We start from the raw sequence: 16289 nt of genomic DNA, 5'->3' as shown, positions 1-16289 counted from the left end.
CTCGTCCTGCAGGGCCCGAGCACCCGAGGGAAGAGCAGCGGTGCTGCCGCCGAGGGAGGGAGGGAGGGAGGGAGGGAGCGGCCGCCTTGCCCCGCTGCCCCCCGAGCTCTCGGGTCGCGAGTCCTCCGCCGCGGCTCTTCCTTGTGTTCACGGTGCAGAAATGGAGTTTCTTACGTTGTCTCCTCCTCTCTTAAATTTATAATGGTGGAACTACAAACTGCGCACGGCTGGAAAAGTTACAGCTCTTCTAACTCGATCTGAAGTTACAGTTTAACGATTGACTTGGGTCGTTTTTTGTTTTGTTTTTTTTCTCTGAGCTTGCGTTATGGTCAAGTAAAGGGAGTGTATAAGTGTCTGCAGATTACATACATCGTACCGAATTTGGTTTTTTTTGATATCTGGTTCATACATTTGATAGTCGGACTTACCGAATGTTAGGCAAACGCTGTTTTTTTCAGGATGTATTTTTATGAATATTTAAATGAATATGAATATGCAAGTAAGTAACTAGCTGAAGAATTGAAGAAAAAAAGTTGTTGGTTTTTCGGTTTTTTATTTGGTCGGGTTTTTTTCTGCTGGGTTCAGCATGCTTTCGTTGGAGAATCGATCTGGAGTCTGTGACACGACATTGTTCCGTTTGCGTTCTCTCCTGTTTTGCTTTAACGTTCTGAAGTGTTAAGTGGTTTTAACCACAGACCCTAAGACCCAAACGATAAACACTATACCAGAATTTAATTCCTTTGGTAGTCTACCAGTTACTTGATCGAGGTGGGGCAGTCTCCTCTGTGCAAGTTACTATTGTTGTGCAAATACGGGCACACTTTCTCTTTCCGAACCTAATTGCCCTATTACTGTCTCTGACTTTGTTTCTTTTGTCCTTTTGTGATTCTAAGGAAAAAAAGTAGTGTTTCAGAAGGATAGGCTTGCCTCAAGGCAGGTTTTTATGTCTGTATAAATATGTGTATATGTCAGTAATAGAAAGCAAAAAGACTGTTTGGATAGTGAGCTTTTAAAATTTAGAGTGGATCATACAGCATATGTGGACTTGCCAGAGGTGAGAGTAAATCTTCATTAAAAACATTATTTCTCTCAGGAGTTATTTCTCAGCTTTAAGACTGGTATTTCTGTGGTGTTGCATGGATCATGTGCCAAAAGACTGTGTTCAAAGCAGTCTTAGATCTTTTGTTAATTTCCGAGGTAGTCTATGAACGTTTCTTGTCAAGTTTGAAAAGTGCTTTCACCAACACCTGAGGCTTGAAAATTGACAGGAGAAAAAGTCCTTCAGCTCGCATACCTATATTACATATATTCGTGACAAAGGTGTGTTTGAAATTACCGTCTCCATATATATATTTCTCAGGTTTTGTTGTACTTTTGAAGTTAAGGTCAAAATGTGCACAGTAGCAACTTAAAAAATGTCTACACTTTACCTCTGGTTTTTTGTCGTCCTGATGAGTAATATTGCTGTGAACTACAAGTGATCCTTTTCAGAAGAAAACTCCTCATTCTTTGTATGGTTTAGAATATTTTTGCAAATTACTCCACAAAATGTCTATTACATTTCTGTGTGTTTCCTGCTTCTGCCAGAATTCTCTATGTGTAGTAGGTGTTTCCTGGACCTCCATCACTTTTGGACTTTATCAGATTAGGTTGAGGTTTTTTTTGATTCTCTACTGGAATAGTAAACACAACATTATGGCATAAAGATCATTTGTCATAAAATTGGCATTAGAGAAAAGCTCATGTCTTATTTCCAAGATAAAATAAGAGAAGGATGAATAAGGGAAGGAAGTAAAGCTTTCTTAAATACAGCTTTGATAGTTTGTAAATACAGTAGAATGAGAAGACTAATACTGAAAATGGTTTTCTTTTTTTGTGACACCTGTATAAAGTCAGTACTTATTAGGCATTAACATTTTCCTGTTTGTCTCCAGTTGGCAGAGAATATTTCCTATTTATCACTTCACAGTTTGAACACCTAGGTGGATCATTTAGAGGCGGGACATTGGAGAAAATGTTAAAATGATAAGTTTGTTTTTACAGTAAATATATATTTTACATACAAGTAACTTGTATTTAAAACAATTTTCTCCCTTCTTTGTCCTCTTCTTCCCTGCTTAAGTAAAGCCAAGGCCTGTTGGTAATGTGGTGCGTTCCTCTCGCCTGCATCTCTTACGGCTTTTTATTTAGAAACAGATGAGAAGACTGTGTTCAATAACTGTGGTTAATACCTGTAGTAAAGCTCACAGTATGAAAACTTAATCCATGACCATTCAGTAGTGTCCTGTATCAGTTTTCTGTGCTTGAAATTTACAGTGGAATCTACATATGTAGCAAATGTGGGATTGATCTTGGACATTGTCTGATGGCAGTTAAACTTTTGGCTGTAGCTATCTGCTCTCTTCTTTTGCTGAAGGCTACTGTCTTCTGCAGCAAAGCTATCAGAAAGGATCATATGTCTGTGCTGTAGTGTCTTCACAGTAAAGTCTGGCAGCGTAGCTCAGCCTAACTTGTGTGCACTCCGATTTGTGATTATGCTTTTTGACAGTCTGGAGTACTTTCAGCTCCCAGCTGTTAACAAGTCATTTTTGCTGCTGATGTTAAGTTTTTCCTGAGAGGGTAGGCTATAAGCTAGAGCAGCTGAGAAAAGCTGAACTTCGTGTAAAGCTGAAATATCTATACAGTAGGAGTAAGAATGTCTACAAGAATATTTCAAGGTGAGGAGTACTGACTGTCATCCTAAACTGTTTCATGCTGCATGACTCCACAATGAAATTTCTCCTTTAAGCATTCCACCTGTTTAGCGAGTTGTATGGGGATGCTCTCTGCAGTTTCTGGCAGAGAGCTAGACATGCAGCTAAAGGAGTGTTGCAGAGGTTTTTTTCTTCTGGCCTAGGTGTCTGGATAAGTAATTAAGGTTCAGCATTTCTGGTTCTGTGGTTAGTATTTTAAACTACAGATGCCCTTGCATAAAAGGTTTTCAGGTAACACTGACATGACATAAATGAGCATGCAAAGGCACATGTTAGTGTATTTGGCTTTTCTTATATGAACTAATAACTCTGGTATATGTTAGTTGAAGATTTGAGTCTTCTCTCTGATTTTTGTTGTTGCATGTAAACCTGTTTATTGATTGAATTGTCATTTAATGAAATGGCAGTATTTAAATTATGATAAAAGGTAAAGCAGTGTCCTGTGAAGTTGTACAATACAAAACACTGATTTGCTTCTAAGTGTGATAAGTTATTTAGCGATGATGAGCTATGATTACTAATCAGCTCTTCTACTTTGAGCGTATTAATTTGATTATAGTTAGCAGATTATGCAAGTAATACAAATCACTGACAGTATAATTCCATGTTTTCTGTGGTAGTATAATAAAGATAACTCCTGTAGCCTACAGTGTATCACAAGTTTACAGTTTATCTTTTCAAAGCCAGCTGTGAATCCTGACTGCAGTTGGAAATGTGTGGGGAGAAGTAGATTGTAACTATTTCTCTTGTGAAGACAAAGTTACACTTTGCAATGTCTGTGTGGCTGTTGTGTGGGTCCATATTTCATAAGCTCTAAGCGGTATAGTTTCGTTACTTTCCACTGCATATCCAAGGCAGGAGATGTGGCCAAAACATCCTGGCTGAGGTTCAATTTAGGTTGAGAGGAAAGGCAGAAGTTATATTGGATGGTGAAGGGAACTAGCTAGAAGAATTATAAATACTTACTGCTTCATCTGTTCTTAGACTTGGTGTGTGCCCTGTCAAAGCAGTGTGTAATCCCTGGATCTTTTTGGGTGTACAGCTGGTCCTGAATTCCAAAGTAATGCAAATGGTTTTTTACCTGCTGTGTTTTCATTTGGGATCTACTAATACTTCCTCATGTGAAAAAAATCCCTGCCTTTGTTACCTGTGGGTTTGTAGCAGGTTTATACCAAAATGTGTGTAATAGAAACGTTGAACCGATGAAGACCATATTGTACAGTGAATTAGTTAGATCTACAAAACTTTCTATATGTATATAAAATGATAGTGGAGAAACATTTATGCTTAGAGGCTGTTATTTCAAATTGTTCACAGTGCAGATATTCACTGTCCTAAACTGTTTGATCTAGAAATAATTGAGCAGAGATCCTAAGTCTCCCTTAATCTTTGGCTCTTGGTTTTGTGGCTGTATTTGGATCTGGCTAAAGTTATTCTGACATATGAAAGATGCCTTCTTTATTTCCCTGTCTTAGCTCTGGTTGTGTCCAGCAGAGGTGGAGAAATCTTTGAGACCACACGAAGAGCCATGTGATTCACCACAACTGATTCAATTGCAGTAGTTCATCTGGAGTGGTTCACAAAAGAAAATTGGTCATGTTGATGTAAATAGATCTAAGAGTGGTAAAGGATTACGGTTCAGGAAAAAACCCCCATCCTATTTGAAGTCATGTGAATAATACTACTCCAGTGGGCGTTTTGAGGAAACTGTAAGATTGGACACTTGAAAAACAATTGAACAGCATGTAGTGTGTTCAAGAATCAGGCCCAAGAGCCTCATAATTTAGAACAACAGGATGGTATTTTAAATTTTTTTTTCGTTTCACTATAGTCTTGTAATTTGTTGGAAACATTTACTTTTTTTTTTGCTTCTCCTTCCCCCTTGCTTTTTAATTCTAACAGGCACTACTCAATAAAAAGCAGTCCAAAGAAATAGGTCAGCACTGGCTTTTGGCAGGGAGTTGGCTTCATACTGCTTTTTTCATTGCAGGCACCAGAATTTAGCCAAAATAGTACCAATACTATCTGCACGGAACTCGGCGACTTTTGAACCTGTTGTTTTTTGTAGATTTTTCCTTTGACTTCAATGAGACTTTCATAAAGGCCTAAATGAATTAGATATCTAGCTTTTGCTGAATGTTGATGAGAGCAGGGTCTCTAATTTCTATGGGGTACAATCTCAGACTTAATAAATACAAACGAAGCTATTTTTGAAACATGTCAAACTATAAACTTTTTAGCAGGTGATTTCTGTGAACAGGTACTTTGTTGGGAGGCCCATTCTGTGTTCTGGTTGAGGTCAGTGGCATTTTTTTAAAATTTTGTGGGCTACTGTTGCCAGAGAAAATTGCTTTGTCGCTTTATTTCCATGACTGTCTTCGGACAGAGTTTATTACTTGAATTTAAGTAGTGTTTTCCAATACTTTATATTCCCCGATATAGGTTTTATAAATTACTTTTTTTTTCTTTTTCTCTGACGTATAAAATATCTGAATACAAATCTGTTTAAGACAATTTCCAGTTATGTGAGATGTATCTTTGCTCAGAGAAAGGTGATGAGGGGACTTGGTCTGGTGCAAGTAATGCAGACATTCACCTCTGATAGTTACTGTTTTTCGTAGTTTGGACACTTGCTATTCTATCAGAAAAAATTCTGAATTTTTCAAATTTGCATGCAGGATATGTTTAATGTATTTGTAAATGGCAGTGTAACTAATGTACTTGAGACTGGAGCTAGTTTTTATGAGAATTACGAGTTGAATTTGAAATAGGATGAATAGGTGAATAGAGAGAAAGATTTTAATACCCATTTTAATGCATGGGTATAGGTAGATGTCTTTTGTGAAATAAGATATTTTGGGATACTGTATACTGATAGAACTTTTATTATTGGTTGTGTTATGGTTCTGTATACATTATTCTGGATTGTAGTGGTGGTGCTAGTCATCTGCTTTGTTAAATGGATTGAATTTTGTTTATGATGCATATAGTGCATGACTCAGCTGTGAGAGTGTCAGTCTTAGATTTTGCAATATCGTGATTGAAACATGTAGAAACTTTTTGTTGTATGGAAATGTGTGTTGTCCTTCATACAAAACACAGGCCTCTTAGAGGATGGTACGGTGTTTGCAGTTGTGAACATTTGATAAGTTGATTCCTTTTGTGGTCATGTTGTGGAGTTGTAGAGGACTAATTAGTGACTCTAGAGTTTTGAACTGAGAAGCTTCATAGGCATCTCTGTGTTTTACCTTGCAAGGAAACAGGATCCCAAGATAGCAAGTCATAGAGTCACAGAATATCCTGAGCTGGAAGTCACCCAAAAGGATCATTGAGTCCAGCTCCTGCCACTCCACAGGACACCACAAGAACAACACCAGGTGCCAGAGACCTCTGTCAGGCTTGGTGGCATGACCACTTCCCTGGGGAGCCCATTCCAGTGCCCAAAAAACCTCTGGGTGAAGAGTCTTTTCCTGATATCCTACCTAAACTCTTGTGGCAGAGCTTCTGACAGGGTCATTCTTTTAGGTCCAGTCATAGAAGAGACACAGTGACATTGGTGACTTTTGGTCACCACATAGAAGAGACAGAGTGACATTGTCTGTCCCTCCTCTTTACCTCATAAGGAAATTGTAGACTGCAGTGAGGTCTTCCCTCAGTCTTGTCTTCTCCAGGCTGAACAAGCCAAATTACCTCAGCTGCTCTTTGGTACTTACGGTTTGGGCCTTCCACCACCTTTGTGGCCCTCCTTTGGACACTCTCCAGTAGCTTTATCTCTCTCTTATTGTGGCACCCAGAGCTGCCCCCAGCACTCGAGGTGAGGCTGCCCCAGTGCAGAGCACAGCAGGACAATCCTCTCCCTTGCCTGGCTGGCCATGCTGTCCCTGATGCCCTCAGGCCACACTTGGCTCTCATGGCTGCCAGGGCACTGCTGATTCATATTCAGCCTTCTGTTGACCAGGAGCTCCAGGTCCCTTTCCATGGCACTGCTTTCCAGCATCTCATTCCCCAGTCTGTATATCAAGGGTTACCCCATCTCAGGCACAGGATTTGGCATTTGGCTTTGTTAAACTTCATACCTTTGGTGATGGCCAAATCTTCCTATTTTTCTAAGTTTCTCTGTAGAGTCTCTTTGCCTTTGGAGGAGTCAACAGCTCCTCCCACTATTGTATCATCTGCAAAAGTAGTATCCCTTTAAGTCCTTCTTCAAAGTCTTTTGCGGAGGTAAGCCAGCAATTCCAGCCTAAAAAGCCAACTGCATCCTGTGTTGCAGCAAAGGAAGTGTAGCTCACAGAGTGAGGGAGGTGGTTGTCCCCCTCTACTCTTCCTTCATGGGACCCTACCTGGAGTGCTGTGTCCAGGTGTTGGGTTTCCAGTATAAGAAAGACATGGACCTGTTGGAGTGGGTCCAGAGGATGGCCTTGAAGAAGCTTAGACAGAGCACCTCTCCTGTGAAGGAAGGCGGAAAGAGCAGGGGTTTTCAGCATGGATAAGAGGATATTTCAGGGAGACCCCATTGTGGCCTTTGACTATCAGAAGGGGCCTTACAAAAATGAGGGAGAGAGACTTTTTGTATGGGCACACAGTGGCGGGACAAGGAGCAGTGGTTTTAGACTTAAAGAAGGTATGTTTAGATTAGCTGTTAGGAAGAAATTCTTTACAGTGGGGATGGTGAAGCACTGGCACAGGTTGACCAGAGAAGTTGAAGATCTCTATCTCTGCAAGTGTGCGAGGCCAGGTTGGACTGGGCTCTGAACAACCTGATCCAGTGGAAGGGGTACCTGCCCATGGCAGGGAGGTTGGAACTAGATGATCTTAAAAGTCCCTTCCAAGCCAAACCATTCAGTGATACTGTGTTTAAGAGCACAGGGCCTAAGGAGGAGCCCTGTGGAACTCCACTCGCGGCAGGTCACTAGCCTGATGCCCCCCCATTCACTGCAACCCCTTGTGCCTGACCCATCAGCCACTTGCTCACCCAGTACTTGATGTGTTTACCCAGCTGTGTGCTGGACATTTTGTCCAGAAGGATCCTGTGAGAGGCAGTATTGAAACCTTCACTAAAATCCAAAAGGATTGCATCAACTGGCTTCCCTTGGTCAAGTAAGTGGGTTACTCTGTCATAAAATTAGGTTAATTCTGACAAGCAGGACTTTCCCATCATGAACCTCTGTTGGCTGTGACCAATGACTGCATTGTCCTTCAGGTGCTTTTCAATACCTCCCAGAATAGTATTCTCCATCATTTTGCCAGTCACTGAAGTGAGACTGCCAGGCCTGGAGTTTCCAGCCTCATCCTTCTTGCTCTTCCGGAAAACTGGGACGTCAGCCAGCTTCCAGTCAACTGGGACCTATCTGGATTCCCAAGTTCATTAGAAAATCATTGAGAGAGGTCTCGTGATGACATCAGCCAGCTCTTCTGAGTATTCTCAGATGAATTCCATTGGGCCCTAAAGATTTACGGGGAACTGGGAGTTGATCATTCTCATAGCCACTGCCCTCCAACTCAGGGCCCTGGGACCCATTAATCCATCATTGGCATTGAGGACAGAGGTAAAGGAAGCATTAAATATCTCTGCCATGTCCATGTCCTTGTTTGTGAGGTGACTGTTCTCATCCTCTAGGAGGACAATGTTATTTCTCCACTGTCTTATGCTATTAATGCATTTTGAACCCCTCTTTTTACGTCCCCCTCAACTGTTGCCAGCTTCATCTCCGGTTGAGCTTCATCATGACAAATTTTCTCCCTGCAGTGGGGAGCAGCATCTCTGTAATTCTCCCACGTCACCTGACATTACTTCTAATGAGCCTACGCCTTCTTTTTTTGCCTCTACCTCCCAAAAAGATTCCTGCTCAGCCAAGCCATCTTCTGCCTCACCTGCTTGACTTCTGGCATTTGGGAATTGCCTCTTCCTATGCCCTTAGAAGATGGTGCTTAAAATGTGACCAGCACTGACAGACCCCAGCAGCTGCAGAGCATTTTCCCAGGGTACCTTACTGACTGATTCCCTGAGCAGCCTGAAGTCTGCTCTCCTCACATCCAGAGTTGTGGTTTTGCAGCACTTTTCCTTCTGTCAGCAGATTTTGAGCTTGATTATTTTGTGGGCACTGAGGCCAAGAATGGACGCTGATCGCTGTGTCACTCATGAGACCCTCCCTGTTAACAAGCGTGAAATCAAGGAGGGCATCTTTCCTAGCCAGCTCTCTTAGGACTTGAACCACAAAGTAGCCTCCAGATGTTTTAAGAATTTCCTGCACTTGATTGTGCCAGCTGTGTGGGCTCCCTAATTAACATCTGGCAGGTTGAATTTTGCCATAAGGAAAAGTTTTAGGGTTTCCCTTGGTTACTTGAGGAATTGATCTCATTGTTGTGCTTGTATGATCTATAGCAGCCTCCCCTGATGACATCTTCATTATTTGTTTATACCTTGATCTTAACCCAGAGGGTCTCAATGTTGCTATTGCCAGTTTTAAGCTCCATACATTCTTGTCCCTCTGTTATTATCGATGCTCTACCCCTGCTTTGCCTGCCCTGCCTGTCCTCCTGAAGAGCCTGTAAGCATCCAGCATGGCACGCCAGTCCCAGGACTCATCCGACAGAGTTTTTTTATGTCAGTGATTTCATATTTCTGGCACTGGGACAAAGCTTCCCCTTGCTCCTTTCTCATGCATGTACTTCATTGTAACCTACATCTCATGGAGCAGATAGAGTGATCTCACTTCTTCCAGTTCTTGTGTGCCATCCCATTGCTTATCACTGAGAAGCCTGGTTTTATCCCTTCCTGCCTTCCAATCTAGTTCAAAGCGCTGTCAATGAGCCCTGCTAGCTCTTGTGGTAGAACCCTTTTTCTACTCTGCAAAAGGTACATACCTTCAGTTATCAGCACACTGTTGTATAGACCATGCCGTGATTAAAAAAAAAAAATCAGATTTTGCTGATGACATCCAGTTTTGGAATCACGTGCCCTGGGAAGCAGCAGACTTCTCTGTGTCTTGGGTCTGGTCTGCATAGCAGGTCTGTGCAGACCAGTGGACTTCTTAAGGGAGTCTGCACCTATATCAACTACCCTTCCCTTTTAATTAACAGGGGCAGTCGTGATGAGGGTGGCAGGCTGTCTTGCTCCACATGGTTCCCCCATCCCAGAAGGACCTTTGTCTACCTCATCACTTGACTGTCCTGCCCATTCCAGGGCATCATACTTCTTGTAAATGGTACCAGTTCTATTTGTTGTCTTCAAGTTTTCAGGAGGAAGAGTGTTATGGCTAGTGTGGCCGATGGCCAGCTTCCAGTGTTTGTCTTCAAGACACCGCTGCCTTCCTGCTTGGTAGGGTTCTGAATCCGCCTGCATCTTCTCTTCAGTGGAGGTCTGAGACTTGTGCAACATTGAGAATAGCCTGTCAATCTCTCACTCATTCTCACAAGTACTGCACAGGCTGTTCACTTCACCCATGGCTCCTTAACCTGGCAACAGCTCACTTACAATAACACATCTTCTGTAACAGGAGTAATGGCAAGCTCCAGCCTTACGGAGAGGCATCAGGCACTCCTGGCAGCCTGAGTTGTGAAGAACTTCATCTGTGTAACTGTCTAGCTGGCTGAAGGCTTCTGACATGGCTGGTGCAGTGAGTTCAGGGGGCATGAGCTCTGTGGCTTGTCAGAAATCCATACCTGAGGGAGCATTCACTAATAAGAGAACGCCCTTCTTCTCCAACTACTGGGTCTGTTCATTGCCTCTGTTGGCTGCTCCCAAGTGGTCATATGGGAGTGCAGCCAGTGTGCCCTGGTCACGTTCACTAGGACCCCATTTGAGAGAGTTGGAGCAACCGCCATCCTTGCTGGCTTTACTCATTCCTGGTCTGCTGCTCTAGGGCAAGCTGCCAGTCCCAGGTGGGTGTCAGTGCTCCCCTGTGGTTCCCCTGGCTCCAGCCCTGCTCACTGCAGTCCATGGCTCCACACTGGAGCTGTTTTCCTCGGCAGGGGGTGGTTGGGTGCACTGAGGCCATGTTCCAGCCCATCTCTGTCACTGCTGGCTCTGCCCACTCAGCCACTCCAGGGCAGGCTGGTGGCTCCATGTATGTCTCAGCGCTTTTGGGCAAGTGAAAAAAGAGTTCTGAAAATAGTCTTAATAATCCTTTTAATGTTTTCACTGTATTACCATGAATTTTACAAGCACAAATTTCAGGCTTATCACAGCTGTTTAGGGGAAGATTTTTTAACATATAGGTTACAGAGATGTCCTACTCTCTTTCTTGCTTTTAGTAACTACTGTGCTGTACTTGGCCCACATGGCATATCTGGTGATAGCAAGTCAGTTCAGCTGTTTTTCTGATAGATGTTTCGCATAGCACACCGGCTGCTTTGTTCTGTGGGTACCATACAATGTCCAGAAACTGATGGAATTATTAGGATCCTTATCTTTCTAGTGGGCTTTTAGAAGGATGGTCAAGCTAATGGACAACATTAAGGACTGTGTAAGCATTTTTTGCTGGTGACAGCTTGCATGTGTATTTGTGCACATTTGTATGTGTGTGTGTGTGTAACAACTGATTTTATTACATTTTTTGTCATACTCCTAATATCACATAGAAATTGTGTTTTTGTTTTTGTTTTGTTTTGTTTTTTGTTATTAGAGCTATTCTGCTAATTGAAAAGGAGACAGAAAATAGATGTCCACGCCTACAGACCCTGGCGCCATGCCTCATCCTGGTCCTTCCCCTGGACCAGGACCTTCACCTGGACCGATTCTGGGACCTAGCCCAGGACCAGGGCCGTCTCCTGGCTCCGTTCACAGCATGATGGGGCCAAGTCCTGGTCCGCCCAGTGTCCCACATCCAATGCCAACAATGGGGCCTACAGATTATCCACAGGAAGGCATGCATCAAATGCATAAGGTAATAGTTTATTAAAAGTGAACCTTTTTTCCCCGCTTTCTCCACTGATGAAGAGAGTTACTTAAACTCCACATTTAGACCTGCTTAACTGCTGTTATACATCACCTGCAGAACTTCAGCTACACTCTTACTTCTTTCTTTATTACTAAAGATTATTACTAAACACAGCTTCCTTGTTCTTAGTAGACTACTTTGAAGTATAGTTAGTATTTTAGAAGTGTTCATTTGTAAATTGTACTTTTCAGTATGATAGATGTTACTAGGGAGAAAAAAATGAAGGATAGTGTTAAAGCTTTAAGGTACACCATTCTAAGCACTTTTTTTCTCTTCTTCTTGTCTATTTGGACATAGCATGTGTTTTTTTCTGGGGTGGTTTTTAATTTTGAATGAAATTATTATTCTTTTCGTTTTTCTTAAAAAGAAAAAAAAACCAAAAACCCCAAAACAAACCTAACCCACCTTAAAGGATTTCTATTACAAATTTGTTTACTCTTCCATATTGAAAATGTGGTTAAAAACATGGTTTTCAAGTTATTTTATAAGGACTTCATCTTACAAAGGAATATAAAACATATGACGTATCATGATGACCTATCATTTAGAACATCTCAATAATTGTACTTCTGTGGTTATTGTTATACACTTAAAATTAGACTATGTGTGCTTAGACTGTGTGCTTAGGCTATTGTTAATGTTTTTTGCTTTGAGGAAATACTTGCCTGTGTGGAAATTCCTTTGTGAGTACAGTTTCTTTATGTATTGTCATTTTTGTTTGGTTGTATATCAGAGATTCAAAACCCAGAATAATTTTGATTGCAGTGATGTTCTACTCAGAAATATGTAGTAGCAGCTTACAGAGCCAAGATATTGAAAACATTTTGGCAGGTATTGTTTATTCCACTGGGAATTGTTATATGCACATAGAGAAAAAAATACAATAAAAAACTGTTTTAAAGTGGTAGAAAGATGTTTTAATTTTCCTCTTGAAATTATGTCTTCATTTTGACACTCTCACATATGGATCAGTTTCATTCATTAAAATAATATCCTATCAGTAGGGACATGGCATTACCATATTTTACATGAAGAGCTAAAAATATTTTAATAACACAAAGACTAGCTGATGTGAAGGAAGCTGTGATCCAGCTTTCCATTTGCACTGACCTGCTGTAATCTCTGAGAGGTCAATATGTGCAGTAACTATAACCTTTGCATTTGAATCTTGAGGTATCTGATTTAGCTGTTAGCCAGATTAGACATTTGCAGTTGGCATTTTTTTGTTTGTGGGGTCAGTTACAGCCCAGCTTTTCAGAACTCTGTCACCAGACTTCATAGCCAGGGTTCTCACTTCATTGCTTTCAATTTTTCTTGTACCTGTAGAAGAAGGTGGCCCCAGGAATTTTACATACAACAGCTGAATACTTAACACATTGTTTTAAATTGATATATCCTGTTATACTGCTATATAAGGCAGTCAATCTTGTGGTATAGTTAGAAACAAACCAACAAATGTCATCGCACAACATTTTTTCAGGGACTTCAGAGAGCATCTCACAAGGTTCCATGAGCCAGAGCAGAAGGTCTCCCATTGAGGTGCATTGAAATATTTTGAAAAATGTACCACAAAGAGTCTGGATAGTCTATTCTAAGATGATCATTCAGTATAGTTACAGTAAATTACCTTTCCTATACCTTGATTCTGATAATGGAATAAAGACTATAATTTCACAAGTCTTTATTTTTTACTAGCAACAGGCTTGCTGTTGTCTTTTACATTTCTACTTCTGAGGTTCCAGCATGTCTTCACATGTGTCTGATTAACCTAGAAAATAGGTCTGTTGAGCTGATACAGGTGATAAAAAATAAAAATGAAATAAAATCTTACTTAATTTTCAGTCTAGATGAGGTTTTAGGTCTGTTTTTCTGTGCAAATCCAGAAATAGTGTATTGGGATAACTGCTGGAGGGGTACAAGAAATGCTGTAGAAGGGTCCCTCTAGATTATTTTGCAAATCTTACTGGAGTGCAGTTCATGAAATTAAAAAACTGGTCAGCCACCTGTAGATGGACCACATAAACATTTTCTTTTTGCTTAAATAAAATATACTGACTTGCAAGCCATGATATATCATAACACTATTTTTTAATGAAATGCAGTAAAAATGGGGGATTGCAGCAGAAGTGTCCCAGTTTCACAGTTGCTCTGTGGGATACTCATGTATGCACTGGCATTTAGCTCTTCCTTTTAAAATTCACATAGCTTAAGTGAAACAACTTCATTCTGTGTTAGATGTTTGACTAGCTTACAAATGGTAATATAATGCAAAAAGCTTTAAAAAAATCCAAAAGATCAAGCAATACCTAAAACTGATTGAAACAAATTTATATTAATAAATCATAATTCCTAAAGCATGTTTACTTAAGAACTGTTGTTATGAAAATTAAAGATTGTATATTCACTTAGTAACCAGAAGACCTTTCCACAGGAAAATTTACTATTAGTTTACGTAATGCAGTTTTGACAGAAGCAATAAGTTAACTTCATTTCTTGCTGGTTTCTTAAGGACTGTCAACCAAATTTCCAGCAAAATATAGGTCCAGATTTTACTGAAGTGCATCTTGGAGGCACCACACCTGTGTTTAAGAGGGAATACTTAACAAGTTTGTCAGGGATACTGCTAAATGGACAAACTGTAACAGTCTCAGAGAATCTTGTGAAAGCAATACTTGGAAGCTGAGGGATGTTAAAAGAAAACATTGCTACCTTCCTTGCCCTAGTCTTACTTTTCTTCTGCATCCACATAGAAGATCCTCTGGGGCAGAGCGAGGTTACATGGTTTTAGTCTGAATTGATAAAGCCTTTGACATAGTCCCCCACAACATTCCTCTCTAGATTGGAGAGAGATGGATAAGAAAGTGGATGGACAGTCACACCTGGAGAGTAGTGGTCAATGACTCAGAGTCCTGATGGACACCAGTGCCAAGTGGTGTCCCTTAGGGGCCTGTACTGGGACCAGTGTTACTTAATGTCTTCATTAATGACATAGGCAAGGGGACTGAGCAGGTTTGCAGATGATACTAACCTGAGTGGTGCAGACAATGTCGGAAGGATGGCATGGCATGTAGAGAGACCTGGACAAGCTTGAGAAGTGGGTCCATGGGAATCTTAAGTGTTTTAACAAGGTGCTGCACCTGGGTTGGGGCAGCTCCTTGTATCAGCCCAGGCTGAGGATGAAAACATAGAGAGCAGCCCTGCTGAGAAGGACTTGGGGGTGCCAGTGGCGGAGAGGCTGGACAGGCCCCAGCCATGGGCACTCCCATCCCAGAGAGCCAAATGTATCATGGGCTGCATCCAAAGCAGCATGGCCAGCAGGGCCAGGGAGGGGATTCTGCCCCTCTGCCCTGCTCTGGTGAGAACCCACCTGCAGGGCTGCATCAGTTCTGGGGTCCCAGCACAGGAATGACATGGAACTGTTGGAGTGAGTCCAGAGGATGCTACTAAGCCGATAGAGGGATGGAGCACCTCTTCTGTTAGGAAAGGCTGAGAGGATTGGGTTTGTTCAGCCTGGAGAAGAGAAGGCTTTGAAGTGACCTCATTGCAGCCTTCCAGTACCTGAAGGGAGCCTGCAAGAAAGATGTAGAAAGACTTTTTACAAGGACAGGTAAAAGGGGGAATGGTTTCCAACTGAAAGACAGGAGGTTTAGATTAGATACTAGGAAGAAATTCTTTCTTGTGAACTCAGTGAGGCATTAGAACAGGTTGCCTGCAGTAGCTGTTGATGTCCCATCACTGGAAGAGTTCAAGGTGAGTCTGGATGGGACTCGGAGCAACCTGGTCTAGAGACTGCCGCTGTAAGGGGTTTGGAACTTGATGATCTTTGAGGTTCCTTCCCTCTCAAGCCATTCGATGATGCTATCATACAGCCGGCTACCAGCTATTTCACCCTCACTTGGACTTGTCTGATTGTTATTTACCGGACTGACAATAAGATGCAATCTCTGGCTTTACGTTATCTTCTTATGAGCTGGACCACATGATTTTAGCTGCTTAACCTCTGGTTATGACAACATTGTAGCTTGTTAAGTTGAATGGTGCTCACTTGAGGGATGGATGAAGTACTATGAGCTCTTGGTTTATTTTCTCTTCCAGTTAATTGTAACCTGATGCATAATCACTTCTTTTGTGAATTTGTAATGGGATATACTGTAAATGATTGCTGACTGTGGAATAATTAGAATGATGTCATGGAGAATATTACTGGTTTTGGTGAGTGAGATAAAATTTGAGGGAGAGAAAAATTCTTCAGAAATACAGTAGTTTATACTAAATAGGTTAGTTGTTCACTTAGACGTTTAATTAAAACAGAAGGCAAATGGTTTCCTGTTTCAGATATTATTGGGTAATAGATTAGACATTCTGAGAATCGAAGTATTTCTGTCATGGTCCTGGAAGTAACAGCGTGCAATGTCAGTAGGCATGTTCTCTGGTTTTTTTTGTTGTTGTTGTTCATGTCTACATTAGTAGAAAAGAAAGGAAGTATTGCCAAAAATTGCCAACCTTGAAAAATCAGCAGAGAACTTAATGTAAAATGGTGATTTTGTGATTTTTTTAGAGATTAATAGAATTGGTGGCTAAAAACTACTAATTCCTG

General features: G+C 41.3%; 1 protein-coding gene across 1 annotated transcript in view; it reads left to right on the top strand.

The window, feature by feature from the left end:
• Positions 1–16289, top strand: part of SMARCA2 (SWI/SNF related, matrix associated, actin dependent regulator of chromatin, subfamily a, member 2) — a 117450-nt gene that overhangs the window by 1901 nt on the left and 99260 nt on the right. The window contains exon 2 of the mRNA XM_014309881.2: positions 11378–11638. Within this exon, the coding sequence (XP_014165356.1) occupies positions 11414–11638 (225 nt within the window). The 5' untranslated portion in view covers positions 11378–11413. The remainder of the gene's footprint in view (positions 1–11377; positions 11639–16289) is intronic.

Source organism: Geospiza fortis, unplaced genomic scaffold, assembly GCF_000277835.1.
Source record: "Geospiza fortis unplaced genomic scaffold, GeoFor_1.0 scaffold456, whole genome shotgun sequence".
Classification (NCBI taxonomy): domain Eukaryota; kingdom Metazoa; phylum Chordata; class Aves; order Passeriformes; family Thraupidae; genus Geospiza; species Geospiza fortis.
This window is presented reverse-complemented; position numbering and strand designations above follow the sequence as displayed.